General features: G+C 47.9%; 1 protein-coding gene across 1 annotated transcript in view; it reads right to left on the bottom strand.

The window, feature by feature from the left end:
• Window positions 1-644: 644 nt before the first annotated feature.
• The window catches only part of LOC309670037 (uncharacterized protein), a 62,828-nt gene continuing 46,957 nt past the window's right edge, over window positions 645-16,515 (bottom strand). Inside the window, exons 4-5 of the mRNA XM_082480842.1 lie at window positions 13,773-13,826; window positions 645-846 (exon numbers count right to left, since the gene is read on the bottom strand). Coding sequence (XP_082336968.1) covers window positions 718-846; window positions 13,773-13,826 — 183 coding nt within the window. The 3' untranslated portion in view covers window positions 645-717. The remainder of the gene's footprint in view (window positions 847-13,772; window positions 13,827-16,515) is intronic.

The following is a 16,515-nucleotide window of genomic DNA, read 5'->3' as shown; positions in this document are numbered from 1 at the left end:
CTTAGAATTTTATTCTAACCCCCTATCTACAAGTGGGAGGCTCATGCCTCCCATTTCAATCCCATTTTAGATGGCATCACTGAGTTGCCAGCAGACCAGGTGAAACACAAAGCAAGATGTGCCAGTTACCCCCTCCCACCTCTCTCTCAGGGTCTTCCACTCAAGAGAGCTTGAAGTGAATGCAATTATAACAATCGCAGAGAGGGATCTTCTTGCTTTGCAGGCAGCCCTGTATAGCCTCCATCTCCAATCCTGAGCTCCTTTCTGAGCAGGAGAAGGGTCAGGTCTATAGCAAAGCACTGGAGACCCAGGTATTCTTGGGGAACTGACTGGACTTGGTTTCACACCCTGCTCACTCAGCCCTGCTACCATACAGGCCATACTAGTCACTGAACTCCTCAGGGATATCTTCAACTACCACCATCCCCGTGTTTGACACTGCCTTGGTGGCTGCCCTTGCAGTTTAAGGACCTGACTGGTTTGTTTTGCCCTGAAAGACAAAAATCTCTCCCTTTGCCATTAGTCAGATATGGTGATGGTATGAAAACAGGCACTGCTGCAAAGCCATATCCTTCCTGCTGCCAGAGAGGCTGTATTGCAAAGATGTGTCATTGTCCCCTTCTTCTCCCACCCATCCCCTTGGGTATCACCACCTTCCCTTCTCCCTGCCAGGCAGGTGGTTGGTTGATAGTTCCTGAGGTTTTTGGAGAAACTCCTTCAGTAGGCACATGACGGTTCTTCCACTGGAGCTATTGGGCTCAGCGGCTTCAAGGTGCTGAGGGAACGGAAAGCAAAGGTGGATGGATCATACACAAAGTGGGGCGGCGGGCGGCCTCCATTGATGCTCTGCAGGGGAATAAAAAGAGGGACAAAGTTAGCACTCATATAAGCTGCAAACATCTCCTGCCACAAGTGCGTTGTCATATCCCTCTCTTGGTACAACTACACCTCCTTCAGTGGGTGGTCATGCTTGTACTTGCAGCAAATGGCACTAACATGAGCAGTGAAGCACTTTGCTCCTGCCCTTGCTCCTACCCCTCAAGAAAAAAAGCATGCGTGCCCCCCCTCCAGGACTGAGATCCCTGGGATCCATATGACCAGGACTCATGGCACCTCTAGCCACTAAGTGAAACAGGATATCCATGACGCATTTAGAGTCCCAGAGTCAGAAGAGCATCACTGCCAGAAGGTATCACACGGAAAAGCTAAATTCAGATTCACTTAGCCTTGAAAGAGGATCTACTACACTTTTAGAGCAGGGAGATAAACCAAGTCATCTTCGAAGACTCATTCTTCAGTCCTATTTTTCAACAGCTCTCCAGTAAGGATTTACAAATCACCCTTTCTTAATCCATAAACTGGATTAAGAACACTTAAGAAACTGGATTGTTCACACACTGAAACTCTCCAGAGTTTTGGCTCCAGACTCCACAGTTCAAGGAGGAATGTCTGAGGATGCTCGGAGGAAAAGATCCCACCTGAAGACCTTACAGCCTGGTTTGTACCACAGCCACCAAAGACCATGCCCTCCCCTTTTGCTCTCAGTGTTCAGAGCAAATCCAGAGTAAGGAGGACAGAAATACCCTGCACTGCGTGACAGGACAGAAATGCTGTTCCTCACTAGGCTGTGCTGGGACCTGTGGATCTCCAAAGGAATTACGGTGCCAAAGAAGTGATTCCACTCTGTTAAATAGGAAGTGTTTTCCTTTTACTTACTGGGAATTTTGTTTGTTTTTTTTCTTGCCTTATGCAAGCAGAAGCACCATTGGGGCAGCTGCTTCACAGACACTCTTTGGCCAGGAGAGGAGGTCTCACTGCTCTATGGGCCAGCAGAGTATTTAATCATGATCCTGCAGAGTTCATTCACCAGGGGTATGTGTGAGCTACTGAGTGCCACATGCTGGGAAGTTCAGCAGCTCAGACACTCGTGGAAATGTCTCCTACCCTCTTCTCACTCCCACCACTGCTGGGAAGGGCTTTACCACTGTTTTCATGGAGATTAGAAAAAACCTAGTGAGAGAAGATATGGCCTGGGCTCTGGTGTTATGTGCCTCCCTGCTGCCTCTTCTAGGCTTTTCCTAGCAAGACCTCTAAGACAGAGGTACATTTTGGCACTTCAAAGTCAGGTCTATCAGACAGCTGCAACCACATAATGGCATGGCAAGGTGATGTTTTGATGCCACCTGCCTCTATCCTGGCTGGGTTCTAACTTGTCATCACAGGACAAGCACATGCAATTTTTCCCAGAAAGCTGCTCAGATGATTGGGCTCACCCAAACAGTCACACCAAATTAGAGAGATCTACAGAAGTGTCCAAGCCAGGCCCCGGGTGCTGCAGTCACTGCAGCAGGATCTGGAAGCCTCTGCCTCCAGGATCTGTCACAGCTCAGCCCCATGGGGCAGCCTTCATGTCATAAAAGGCCTTTTTAAAAGCCAGCATGGGTAGCATGTTCCTGCCTACTTGGTACCTCCTCTGCAGATTAAGATGGGCACTTGAGAATGGAAAATGCCAATATGGTGCTTGGCATCAGCTGTAACTGGAGTTTCAGCCAGCAAATCATGCCCTGCTACATCCCCCTGACACCTTGGCCAGCAGCATAAGAAACAAGTGAGGCAGATTTAAGGGCCTTTACTCAATAGCCACCTGCTGTGGGGTTATATATGGTGTGTGCTCTGGCAAGCCTCAGAGCTGGAGGGTAACATAGCAACCCCTATTCAAAGCTAAGGGGCAGAATAAATCAGCACATTTGTCCTTCTCCAGAGCAGAGAAGGTCCCCTACCAGTGCCAAGAGGGAACAGGAACAAAGAAGCTGGCAGTCCCCTCCATTTTGAAATGCCAGACAGGATTAGGGAAGGCAGCTGAATCAGTTCATTTCTGGCGAACGGCAGATGGAGAAGAGGCCAGGGAAAGACGGGTCCAGAGGACAGACAAAAGTCATCCACAAAACTCACCAGGCTTTGGATGGGAAGGTGCCCTGGGATTTCTCTCTGGGCCTTCTTCTGGGGCCAATGTGTGGAGCAGAGAGCCTTCCCAGGGCATCACAAGGGAGATGGACACAGAACAAGAGCTGAGGTGAAGGACACAGAAGTGAGAAAACACAGGATGATGTGGAGATTCACGGTCAGGCAGCTTCAAGTAAGGCTCAAACAGCATCGAATCCTGCCTCTTCATCATGGCACCTCTCAAGCGGCCACAAGATGACGGCTGGCTTTCAACAGGGCAGCAACCACAACAGCAGGCAAGGGCAGGGTGAGAAGGGCCCTGTGTCCAACTGTAGGCAGTAACAGGAGAGGCAGTAATGCAACTGCCCTCATTCATGGCAACACCCTGACCGATCTGCAGTCATTTATAACCCTGAGCAGTATGGGTCTGTCTTGCACCCACAGGGCAGCACCTCCAGTAGGGATCTTGCTGGAAGGAAGAAAGAGCACCACACTGAATCACTCCACTCTCTTCTTGCAGAAAAGCATGTTTTCTTTGGAGCTTGTATCCTGCCCTAGGGATGACCAGGCCTGATATGGCTTAGTCCAAGACACCATTTGGGATCACAGCATGTGGTGGTCTGGCTCTTGATGAGTAGCACTGTAGGTGTACCCCCAGAAAGAAGACGGATAGGGCTGGCTGCCAGAGAGGGCAACACATGCCTCCCCACCCTGTCGCTTGGGCCAGCTGCCTCCCTGTAGTCTGGGCAAGTGTCCTAGCCAGCCTGCCCTCCCCCTTGGGCACCCAGCACCAGTTTGTGATGCCTGGGACACAGCTTTGACTATGGAAGCCTGTTAGAGTTGCTGCTGCTGCAGCAGGCCCCCAGGGAGCTTGCCATAAACCTGCCTGACAGCCCCTGCTGAGCAACCCCAGGCCAGCTCCTGCAGAGGCTCCTCTGAGCACAAACACTCCACGCTTGACATTAAAGGCTGGTGCGTTCACTCTAATGGCATTCGGGCAGCTGGGTAACTCGCACAAAATGGAGCCTAATATGGGCCCTGCGCTAATAGCAATCATTAACCAGAGCCCTCAGTTCGTTAAGCAATATATTTACACAGCTGGAGGACAGCCTGAGATACAAGCACTTGGCTGCCAGCAGGAGGGCGCACACACTCAGATGCACACTGTCACATACACCCATGCTCACTTGCACATGCTCACCTGCTCTCACACGCCACAGGTTCTCTTCAGCACACATGCACCTCCCTGGTCGCTTGTCCACACCCCTCTGTGCACACACAGACCTCCTCCTGACTGGGAAATCACAGAGAGAGCTGTCCCCACTTACACAAATCTTGTCCACTCACATCATAACTCAACCCAAGCAGGGCCCAAACTCCACCAGCATCCAGGGGACAGTCCAAGGGAGCACAGCTCATCACTGGCTTGTACAACTGTCCGGAGCAGAAGGTAGTTTGAGTACCTGCAGACACCCATGCTGCCTCACTGCATGCCTCATTTGAGTTAGATGAGCTCCTAAGGGAGCTAGCTTGCGTTACACACGTTTCAAGCAACTATGCGCAGACTGCCTTGGTCACGCACACTTGTCAGCATGCACCCAGGCACACACTTCTTCCCTCATATACGCACACCTACATATACACTCTTACAAACCTGTACAGTAGGCACCAATTCCATTATCACCATTAAATACAGGTGGTAAATAAGCAACCAGGCTTGAACATATCTGAAGCACATTATCAAAGAAGCACACCTAAAGATGGTACTGATAGCAACTGGATGCAGGTGCCTCAAAGACCAGTGAGATTAACAGCACAGAGGAAATGCAGAATTTCAATCATACTAGCGGCCCTCAGAAATCAAAGAAATGGGCAACTGCTTTATAAATCCATCTGTAACATAACTGTATGTTTCAGCAAGGAAAAAGTACATAGGAAGAATATAAACAGGCAAAGAATAAATCTACTAATACAAACCCACATTCCTCCTAGAAACCCGTCCCTTACCCCTATGAAGTCTGTGAAAATATCACAAATGCAGATTGTGAAATAACTTAATCTTGGACTCATGATCCCACAGAAGCGTGGTTCTCTTCTTTGGACATAGCAAAAGCAAGCACAGCTCCAAGCATGCTTTCAGCTGTGGGAATGACAATCCCCACAGGAGGGGGGAAATGAAGTTACCTAATGCAACAACATCTTAGAAGGGAGTGGTGTGCTAGGGGTGATACGAAACTAAGCTCTGCTTAATACTCTTTGGTTCTCTTTCATAAGAGCTCTAGTATCCTGGTGGGATTCAAAATCGGATCAGCTTATGTACTCTGCCAACCCGTCCCCTACTTAAGGCCAATCCAGCACAGGAGTCCCTTCTTTCCTACCCTAGGGCCCCAGCAGTTGGGAACCGCTGCTGAGCTCCGTTTAAAGGATGTTGCCTTCCAGCGGTGGATGCCCCTCAGTGGTGAGCGAATGATCTCTTTGCAGTCTGCAGACTCACTTGTTAAAAGTCCTTTGGGATGAAAGGCACCATGTAATTGCAAGTTGTAAAGGCGCATCCGATTCCCACCACCACCCTGTGTGGAAAGGAATAAATCCCCAGAAGAGCCTTGGCAAAGACGGATGCCTGCCTGTGATGCTGCCTGTTTGTGAGACAGCCGCCTTGTCCAGGAGCGGACAGAGCCAGAAGTAGTACTGATATTCAGGCAAGCCACAGAGGGAGTAAAGGCTGTCAGACTCCACAGTGGAACATTTACAGCTACACTAGTTTTAATTCCACTTTGTCCTCCTTCCTCTCATCCCTGCCAGGTGGTTAGAAAAGAAACTGATGATACATCAACTTTGATGTGTGAAACCATCAGCTGTAAGCAAGGGAAGAGGATATTAATTCCAGACACGGTCCTGACCAAGCCACTTCCCATCATCTGTGCCTTGGTTTCTCCTGTGCATAATACATACACCACAGTCAGGCAGCCAGGATGAACTAATTGACATCTAGGTGTTGTGACCTTCTGATGAGTGGTGATTTTCTTTCAGTTACAGTCTCGCTTCAGGCAGTTTTCAAGAAATAGTCACTGACAAGCAGGACCAGCTCCTCCAGTGGAGCAGCAATTCACATTTAACTGCTTTTTCATTAACTCCAACAGGGCCTCTGACAATTTATTCCAGTCACAGACCTGGAGCAGCTCAAAGAGTAACTTTTCAATGACAAACCCCTTTCCTCCTGAAAGTCTCTTCTTCACCCTCAGGTTCATACGCAGTTTAATTTCAGGATAGCTAAAAGATAGAACATGACAGAACTTCATTTTGTGACTACTCTTCTCCTTTCTCTTCCAAGAAAAGGAAAGGTCAATTCCAAATGCTGTTCTAACAAGAAAAAACAAAACTTTGTAGTTAGCACTGTTTTCCTGTGTTCTCCATTACCCTTCCCTAAAAGGCTGAAAGGCTTGTCTTCCTCCACCAACGTAAGGCTGCCGAACACGTACCTCCTTCTATGCAACCACACTGCAAAGAGTAGTTCAATAGTTTACAAACACATCACTGTCCCTCTTACAAAGGGGAAAAAAAAAAATAATCCATCAAACATTTGCAAATGTGCACGCAGAGCTGTCAGATGGCAACTACCAGACTTAGAAAGGTGCCACCAGACAGACAACACTGAGCTTTTTCGGAAGATACTTCAAAGGGCCTAGCAGACGCTTGCTGGTCACTCGCCCAAATGCAGAAATAGGCCAGTTTCAGCTATGGGTCCTTGCTGGCACCAGCATGATAAGCCTTTCTTCTCCTCTCTCTCACACGTCTTTGAGATGTGTCTTTGAAAAAGCTTACTGCAAGCTTTGATTTTGCCTGCCTGACAATCTGAAGAAAGGAGGCTGCATGATGAAAAGGGTAATTCAGAGGGGCAGGTTGTCAGTGCTCCCTGGCCAACTTGGGGAGATCACCGCTCCAGGGTCCCAGTGAAGATAATGCTCTGAAGGCAACACAAATCTCTTAGGAACAAGTGAATGAGCCCACATCCCCCCGCTAGTGAGCTGTGTCTTGTCCCCACTTTCTCTCCTGATACAAATGGCCTGTGCTTCCCTGCACACACCTGCAGCAGTTCCTGCACACACCACAGGATCTACGTGTGCCTGAGTGGGAGGAAGAGCGAGCACGAGAGGAGCTCCAAGCAAGCACAGACACAGGCAAGACATAATCTGACCCTAAATCTCTCAACTACATCTGCATAGAGTCCTTAGCAGTTTTGGTCTGTACACAAGTGACACTACCATGTCCTCGGCTTCCTCCTCACCTTCCCCTTTCCAGTCCTCCCTGTGTAGCAGGAACACCCTCCCTCCAGAGGGATCACAGCCAGCTGCCCTCACAGTCCTCCTCCCTTCGGGCCAGGAACCCCAGGTACAATGCTTCTCATGGAGCCGGCACATGGTGTGTACTTGGGCATGTGCAGCTTCCAGTTTGCATGAGGCCAGGGCAATCTGATTCCCTCCGGCCAGGCAGCCTGGCACAGAGCAACACACTGCTTTCAACTTAAAGGGAACACAAATTAAAACTGCAAAGTGAGTATTAATTACCCTGGCATGAGCAGGCTGCAAACGCATGCTGACACAGTGCACTTGCCTCTGGACAAACCGCCCCAGCCGTGGAAGCCAAGCGCAGGAAGTGGGTGTATTATGGGAGAGGTGTGTGGGAAAAGAGGATTACAGCTCTGGAGACTGGGAGAGGGAACGGGTGCCAGGTTCCCACAGCCACGCAAATAAAGGAGAACAGAGAGCAACTGCAGTGGGCCTGGATGCAGTGGTGAAAGACATGCCTGATCTGCCATCTTGGACATGAAGCTCTGCCAGAAAACAGTGGCAGAGCTGCTGTGACCCTCTGCCATCTCCAACCCTTTTCTCTCTCTGCTGCATCACTCCAGTGTGACCCAAAAGTCATCAAATCTGTCCCCCCTCTCTGGGAAACATGCCTCGCCACTTCCCCGCCCTTTGAACCACGTGCCACCAGCCACAGCCACCACCAACACACAGGGCAGCCGGTCACTGGGCTGCACCTCAGTCCTCACCTCCTTTCTACACCTTCCCACCCTCCCCATTCTTAAACCTGACCCTCAACCCACATCAGAACACAAAGCAAGGACAGCGCTGAAAATAGGATGTCAGCCTCCTGACTCACCAGCCACTCACTACTTTCATGGTGCTGTTTGGATTACAGACTCATGGTTATTCCACAATGTCTATACTGCAAGCATTTACAATATTTAACGGGTGCAAAGGCATACATGGCAGGAATTTGTGAAAAGCAGGGAGCAATAAGATTTCTTTTCTTTAAGGAAGCAGAAGAGAGAGACATGACAGTCTGCCTTCTGGCTGCTATGGACAGGTTGAAGGCTGGCTAGCCTTTGCCGTGAAATCCAATAAAAGCAATGCTAAATAAAACAATGTCTAGAGCCAGATGTTTGGGATAGTTTTTAACAGACAGAGGCATTCCCACATTGGCCACACTGGATCCTTCTCCACAAGGAGGAAACTCTGGACAAAGTCTTTTGTCAGAAATTATTCAGACCAAGGGCTGGGGTTCTCCAGAGCCAGCTATCACTGAACAGAGACCTTCAGCAGGCGGCTCAGTGGCTAGGTTGGGAGGAGCACAGGGGGAGCTGGTTTCCCCAGTAAGCAAATGGATATTCATATTCTCACTTACCAGAGGACCTTCTCCATTTCGCTCAGCAGACAGACATGTGCCCATCAACAGGAGGCAAGAGCCCACCTAGGGAACTGGAGTGCTAAAATCTCCATAAGGGGCCTCTGTCCAGCAAGTAACCCAAGGGTGCAACTGGCCAGGGAGATGAATCTTTCTTGTTGCTTTAAAGGGCAGGTTCAGGTTTAGGCACTCAGTCACATACTAAAGACAACCAGGAGGGTTTGCCAAACTGTTAGCAACCTGCAGTTTGGGATCTCTGCTGCCTGAGATGTCAGAGCTGTTTAGACTACATGATATGGTACGAATAAGGACACAGCTCAAGGAATGTGGTTTGAAGATCAAAGCCCAGACTTAAGTTCTGCTCACACTGTCTCTCTTGAGGCAAGTCACATTCTCTGCTGGTTTCTCAGTTTAACTCACTCTGAAATTGCAATCATGATATTTATCTGCCTCTGGGACGCTATATTTAGCAATACTTGCAAAGCACCTTGGCAGGCTGTGATGGAAGGGGCAACATGTATGTGTGTGTATATATGTAGGTATAGACATAAAAAGAGTCTTCCGATTTTTTAGAAATCTTTACTTCATGCTGTGCAGCCAGAACCAGAGGCTTGCACCAATGCTGCTTTGTCACCTACTATGCCGTGCATCTGTGAATAGCTCAGGCGTTTGCCAAGAAGGCTCATGCCAGCATATCTCCTGCTCAGCTCCAAGCTGAAAAGGTCCCTTGTTGTAGGAGAAGAAAACCCAGCATGTTTCTGCGGTGGCCTTTAAGGATGCAGACGCAAGAGATAAGAGACAGGGAAGTCATTCCAGGGATCTGGCCCCTGTCCAAGCAGAAGGCGTTCTCAACGTTGATAAGATCAAGGCAAGAGCACAAGAGGTTTATGTTCCGATTTAAAATTCTTATTTTTACATAGCAGAAAACATCTCTCTGATCAGCTAGGTTATCAGATTGGCCTTGAAATCCTTACTCCCTTCTCTGCCTGCCCCAACAAGAGCTCTCGAGATACCCAAGGGCTTGCCAGTTGTGTCTTTTACCCACCTACTGCTGCTGAGATAAGCCCAGCTCCATTGATTCCATTCAGAGACTGCATGTAGGAGTTTGTGAAGGAAGAACAAGAACAGGACTAGATGACAGACTTGCAACCATTATCCCAAGAGGGCCTGGAGAACTGAAGACTTGTGGTATTATAGAAAGACTCTGGAAGATAGGCCTCTGTCTTCAGAGCTGGCTACGGGTGACCAAGCTTGACCTAGGGCAGAGGCAGTTACACCCTGCAAAGCACATGCACATACAGCCATCCTCCATCCAGTGCTAAGGAATGGTCTCCGTGTACCACCCAACTGCACCATGCAAACATGCTCTGGATGCTAAAATACCCATGCACATGCATGTACCTCTCATCCACACTTACTGCCTTGCTTCCAGTTACAGACATTATAGTGGCTGACACAGCGGGGCACCAGTGACCAGGTCTGCACAGACATTGCCCACCTCATTGTGCAACACCCATGTAGGAGCATGCCTCACCTTGCACTGACACGTGCTACGCTACATGGACCTTATGTACAAATCCGTACTTCATACACACACTGTCACCTCTAATTTCTATCTGCTCGCCCACCCGCAGGGCCTGATTCTCGTGTTCCATTACCCTTTACTGGGGGGAAACAGAAGTGAGATTTTTTTAATATCATTTTCACTGTGGGCCCTGACGTCTCACAGCTGCTATTCCTGAAAACATTTCAAACATGACTGAGCTGCTGCACATTTGGGAAGTTTCTTAATCTCTCTGTCCTAATCTGTCTAGGTTCTTAGACTTGTCACATCACTGTCCCATCATCCCACTTAAGAACTGCTGAGTGAGTGGAAAAGCTGTAGCCTAACACCGCCTGAGCTGGCCCATGGGAAGCTGAAGCACAGCAAACAATGACAAGGTGACACCTTAGTGATAAAACAGCAGGTGGAGAAGGAAAGCCCAACCTAGGTCATCTGCTTGAGAAAAACTCCCAAGGACCATGAACATTCCAAGGGCTGAAACTGTGTTTCAGTGCCAGAGAGTAAAGATACTGCCCCTCCATCTAGCCTTCCCACGGGAGACTCTTCCAGCAGAAGAGGGAGGAAGAGCATAGCTGGGATGATGCACAAGAGAGCAACATCTTGCATCCTGACATGCCAGTAGAGCCCTGAGATGTCAAGACAACCAAAATATCAGCCAGCAGGAGGGTATTTTTAAAAGCACGCAAAAATCTCACAACCACATGAGATACTGCCCTCAGTGAGAACGGGATGAAAATGCTTCATCCATGTTACTAACAAGTCACTGTCATCATTGTTATCGCACAGGAAGGAATAAGCATAATCTTTTCTTCATCAAGATATTCAGCAGCAGGAGAACTGGGGGGAGACAGCAGAGATCGTTGCTTCAAACCCCTAGCATAAATCATTAGGTAGCCTGCCTGCTCCTCAGATCTGGTCACTCACTGCATCTCCATCCAGTTGTATGCTGTCTGGATGTCACTGCCCACCTCAGTTCAAAAAGAGACTGCAGGTTCTTTACCTATGCTGAAACAGGAGCACTTGTGCATCAGGGCTTCTCAAGGCTACAGCGACACAAGCAAACTGGTTCACGTGGTGATGTTTCCTGTTCAGACACGCAGTTGCCTGGTTCCTCCTGTAACAGCTCATCAACCCATTTGCTATGGGAGATCTGACTTCATTTCTTCCACCCTCACCACAATTGCAAAGTCCCAACACCAAACCTGTGTCACCAGACCCTCAGCAACAGAGAACAAAGCCTCCCACCTTGCCTCCTGCTATCATCCTTTGCAAAAGACCACAATCAGTAGGGCCTTAGAATAGCCCTCCCAAGTGAACTAAGGTCCCTAGTGTGCTCTGACTCCGTTACTGAATGCTGGGCAAGAGCCAGAAAATCACAGAATGGTTGAAGTTGGCAGGCACCTCTAGAGATAGATGAGTTCAACTCCCCTCCTCAGAGCAGGGTCAGCAAGTGCACGTTGCCCGAGACCGTGTCCTGGCATGCTTTGAGTATATACATGGACAAAGATTCCACAATTTCTCTGGGCAACACGAATTTCCTGTGTTTCAACTTGTGCCTGTTACCTCTTGTCCTGCTCCCAGGCAACACTGAGAAGGAACCCCATGCCAAATGTCTTACTGGCTGGATTGAGATTTCCCTTTATACGATGAGAGCGCAGCATCATCCTGCAGAGGTATCAACCTCTCTCAGCTGCTTTCAGAGCTGAAGCACCTCCCTGCCAGGAACCTGCTGCCTCCTTTCTAAGCTGGGTACACAAAAGTGGGCATTCACAATCACTTGGAAAACGGAAGCAAAAATGTTCCTTTACATAACAGCTCTGCCACCGCGACTGACCAGCAAGAGACTGTGAGGTATCACATGCTGTTGTCATGGAAACCACATGAGTGCCTCAGGTAGAGATGCACTGTCCCAGCTTGGCAAGGTGGGCCAGAGAAGCGTGGATTCTGTGCCATTTGTCAGAATGGTGTGCTCTCAGTTTCTGCTGTTTATTTTAATGTGAGCTGACATGGGGTCAGTAGGGAGCAAAGGGATAATTCTGCTTCTCAGATTCTCCAGGGGCACAAGAGTAAGCTGCAATAATGAGCTCAAGGTGTCAGAGGAAACCACCCACCCAGGCATTGCTGAAACCCCAGGGACTGGGGGACTGCCACCAAGCAGCACTAGAAATAGCTACAGTCCAGGGACACCCAGAAAAAAAAAAAAAAAAAAAAACACCAGCAAAAGCACATGGAGCAGGGATAAAGGAAGGTGATAAATAGGCTGCACTAAAACGTTGTGGCAGGATTAGACTGTTGGTAGGTCTGAAGGACACACGCAGTCTGGGGACAGCTCACGGGGCACAGGAGGAGACAGCTCCACTGAAAACAATCCAGGCAGGAGCACAAGAGAATACATAACATATCAGGATTAATTGTGCAATCCAACATATCGGGTCATTGTGGGGCTGCTGGAAGGCAGGACTAAAATGCTCTGGCAGAAGGCATATGAGGAGTTGGAGAAATACCATCCAGCTCTGCACAAGGCTCTAGCCAGCTCCTGCTCCTCCTCCTCCTCTCAAGTACCAAATTCACCCACAAAGCAGTGATGAATAGGGGCACCCAACAGCATGCCCATAAACAGTATCACTTCTAGGTACACAAAGGCACCTGTCCCATTTCCTTCTGGGCAAGGTGTAAACCCTGAAGGATCCTGGTCTGCCATTCATCCCTCTTGCAAAGCTATAATTACTGTAATGAAAGTAGTAGTTTTATCACAAAGGATATCCATTTCCTCCACCCTGACTGGGTTTTGCCTGTGTATTCCAAATCCGTGGAGGATCATATGGGGGTCAGTGGACTGAGGCACTTGGTTTGGCTGCCCAGTGCAAGGTCACAAACACATGTCCTACAGCACCATACAGCACTGACCAAAAGAGAGCCAAGGTACCCACAAAGGAGATAGGGGCTAGATGAAGAGTCAGGGGATGGAGTACTAGAGACAAAGACTAAAAAACTACAAGCCTGAGAGTTAAGCAAACCTAGCCCTGCTAAGTGTGTGTGCACTCAAGAACAGGAGATGCTCAGATGCTGCAGTGTCACCCCAGCTGCAAAACCACCCAAGCAATCTAGCTCATCTGCCATCATCCAGTCTCACATCCCATATAGCTCTGCAGACATCAGCACACCACACAGCCCCTTTTCCGCAGCTATCTACCAGTACCTCTCACCCATGCCGAACACCACTTGGTACCTCAGATCAGCACTTCCCTTGGTCAAGAAGGATCCAAATGACACCCTTAGAGGACACCTATGCATAACTGTATGAGCTTATAGCTGGGGATGCAGACTTCCACTGCAAGGAAGCTTTGAACCCATAGCCTCCAAAATGGAAAAGCCAATGTATTATTAGCTTTGTCAGCACCCAACCTAAATTGCAACTACAGTCTATATTCCAGACTAGCAACTTTTGTTACGCAGCTGATCAAGCCACAGAAAACCTCCAGAAATAATCTTCTGGGTGTAGATGTTCAAAGGAGAATCACCACATTTAGATATATATGGAAAGATAAAGGAACCACACCAGAAAAGGACAACTTACATGAATTTTAATAACTCTAGTCTTCGCTCCGCAATTCTTCTTGAGCAGCATCTTCTGAAAGAGAAGTAGAATCCAGGGATTAGTAGCAGTAGCCCAAGGGAACATAGAAAGGGAGGTTGTAGGGAGTCTCTTTTCATCAATATTTAATTAGCAAACAAGACGGATGGATAGTTAAGTGAGATATGAAAGACCGGGAATTACCAGAGTTGGCCATCAAGTAATCAACCTAATCTGAGACTGTCTCACCCAACCTGCACAGAGTCCTTTGGCAGTGGCTGATACCCTGGGTTTCAAAAGAAAGTACAATAAATTCCACAGAAAAAGAGATGGAACTCTCTTGCCTAAAAGGAATTTTCTTCCTAATTTCTGTCAATTAGTGGTTAGACTCTACCCTGAAGAAGGTGAATTTATCTTCCTTTTATGAAGAAAAAAAGTCAGTTTAATGTAAATGTAGATGCTCCCATTATTTAACAGTTATTTTCATTATGTTTATGTATTTAGAATTAAAAAACAAGGCAAAAAGCACCTGCCAACAGTCCTAAATCCCTTTGCCGTATACTGTAAGACCCATTAAAGTTGTCGTAACATATGAACCACGCAACTTGGCAAAGAGGATATATTTAAAACACCAATTACTATGTAACTACAGAATAAAAAGGTGAGTTGCAGCTCTATCCCAGTTCTGAGGCAGTGCTTTGAAAGTTGGCAAGTGAATAAAACCATTCTTTCCCCTCAAAAAAATTTCCAAAAAACACTCAAAGTGGAAAAACAAGGCTTCAAGAGAGAATAGTTTTTCCGTAAAAAATACTTCAACTACATTTTTCATAGTGAAAAACTTAGTGGTGGAGATGTGTCAGAAAAAATTCTCAGGTGGGATAAAACAGTTTTTGAAAGAAATAATAGATTTTCCTAGTTCCTGACTGTTTTCTACCCTTTTCCAGTTGGAAAGCTATGTGAAGCGTGGGAAAACACTCCATACACACACACACACACACACACACACGCTTTAACAAAGCAACTGAAGTGTTTCTCAGATTAAGTTCTTAACCCAGAAGACCTGTGGAAAGGTCCCACCATCTTACCAATATGGTCGGCAAGTAGTGAGACCTTTCTACTTCCTCTCCATTTGTTTGTAGTCTTCCTGCTTTTTGCAGCAGAAGGCAAGATAAAAGCAACACAGTAAAGGGAGCCTTGGAAAGTCAAAAAGCTTAAAAAAAAAAAATACAGAAACAACTCCCAAAAAACTCAGGGGGAAAAAAAAAAAAAAAAAAACACCAAACCAAAATTGAAGACAGCGCTCAGGTGAAAGTATATATTATTTTTCCAGTGGAAAGTACTGCTGGGATACTGTACTGGGAAGAAGTCCCACTCCTCCGCTACCACCTGTCATTCTAAACCCCATGAGCATGTCTTTGCTGTGCCAATCCACACAGCTGCCCAAAACTTGGGAGAGGGGGTTGGAGACCCACCCACCATTTTTATGTGCTCCAACCTCTTGGATCTAAAATCCAGCCCTCAGCACACTCACAGCCCACTTACGTGTCTGGAAAAGAGGCGGGCACTGCTGCAAGTCTTTAAATTTGTACATGGGTAGTTTGGGGCCTAAGGAAAGTACATTTCACTGTCCAAGCACACATGGGAGAGGAGGGAGGTGCTGCAAGGATTTTGAGCATTTTCTCTTAATCCTTTTGCAGGTGAACCCTAATGCTTCGTTATTCATCAAAGGACTCAACAGTAGTGGTACCTGATGCCTTTGCCTCCAGGTCTGACCTGGCAGCACAGGCTGCCATGTCAGCACAGCACCAAAGTTTCTAACCCAAAAGGGCCCAACAGGTCTTTGCATATACTACGTAGAAGAACACAAAGGGAACTGCTGAACTGAACCAACCCAACCCAAGCTTGTACTGTCCGACTAAGCAAGTAATTCTCCAGGAATTCTTATAAAACAACACAGGGCTCCGTTCCCAGCCAGACTGCAAGGCAGTTATTGTAAGGCTGGTATTTACTGTGAGGTTACTGCCTTTCTTAAGACCCCCTGCAACCACACAGTGAAAAAGACCGAGGAGGAGAGAGAACTTGGTGGGGCTGACAAACCCCAGGGGTGCAGGGATAGGCAAAGTGAGGAGTTGTGAGGTCTGGCAAAGTTTTGGTCTCTCCAGAAGCTTTTCGTCTAGACTGCTGTGAAATGCTGGCTAGTGGGGATGAGGAAGGGTAGCTCAAGGATAGCTCAAACCACAAGCCCACAGGTGGGATAAAACATGTGAGACAAGTATGGTCAAGCAATGAAAGTGAGACTCAGGACTCTGAATTTCAAGCATCATCCTTTACGGGAAGAGTGCTGTTACTGTGGGACATACCCTGCTGCATCCAATTTGACTACAAGCTCTATGACTTTGGGCAAGACTCTCAGCTTCTCCGTGCTGCTGTAAAGCTGAGATTTACAGGGCACTTGGCTGAGCCCCCAAGGATGGCACGAGGCCGACACACCAAAGTCCACAGTGCCTCAGTAGCACTATAGCATCCTCTACTGAAAGGGGAAAGCTATCTTTAAACACAACTCTGTCAGCCAGGGAGCAAGTACAACACCCTCCAGTGCAGTCCAGCGGGTTCCAACGCCTAGCAAGGTCCCACCCACAGATCCCCCCATGACTCCATCAGGGTGCCACAAAAGGCATTATTTCCCAACTACAAATTAAGAGACGAAGCAAGACCTTAAATTCACCCATCCTAGCCTTCTATTATA

The sequence above is a fragment of the Vanellus vanellus genome (genome assembly GCF_965231255.1).
Source record: "Vanellus vanellus genome assembly, chromosome: 3".
Lineage (NCBI taxonomy): Eukaryota > Metazoa > Chordata > Aves > Charadriiformes > Charadriidae > Vanellus > Vanellus vanellus.
This window is presented reverse-complemented; position numbering and strand designations above follow the sequence as displayed.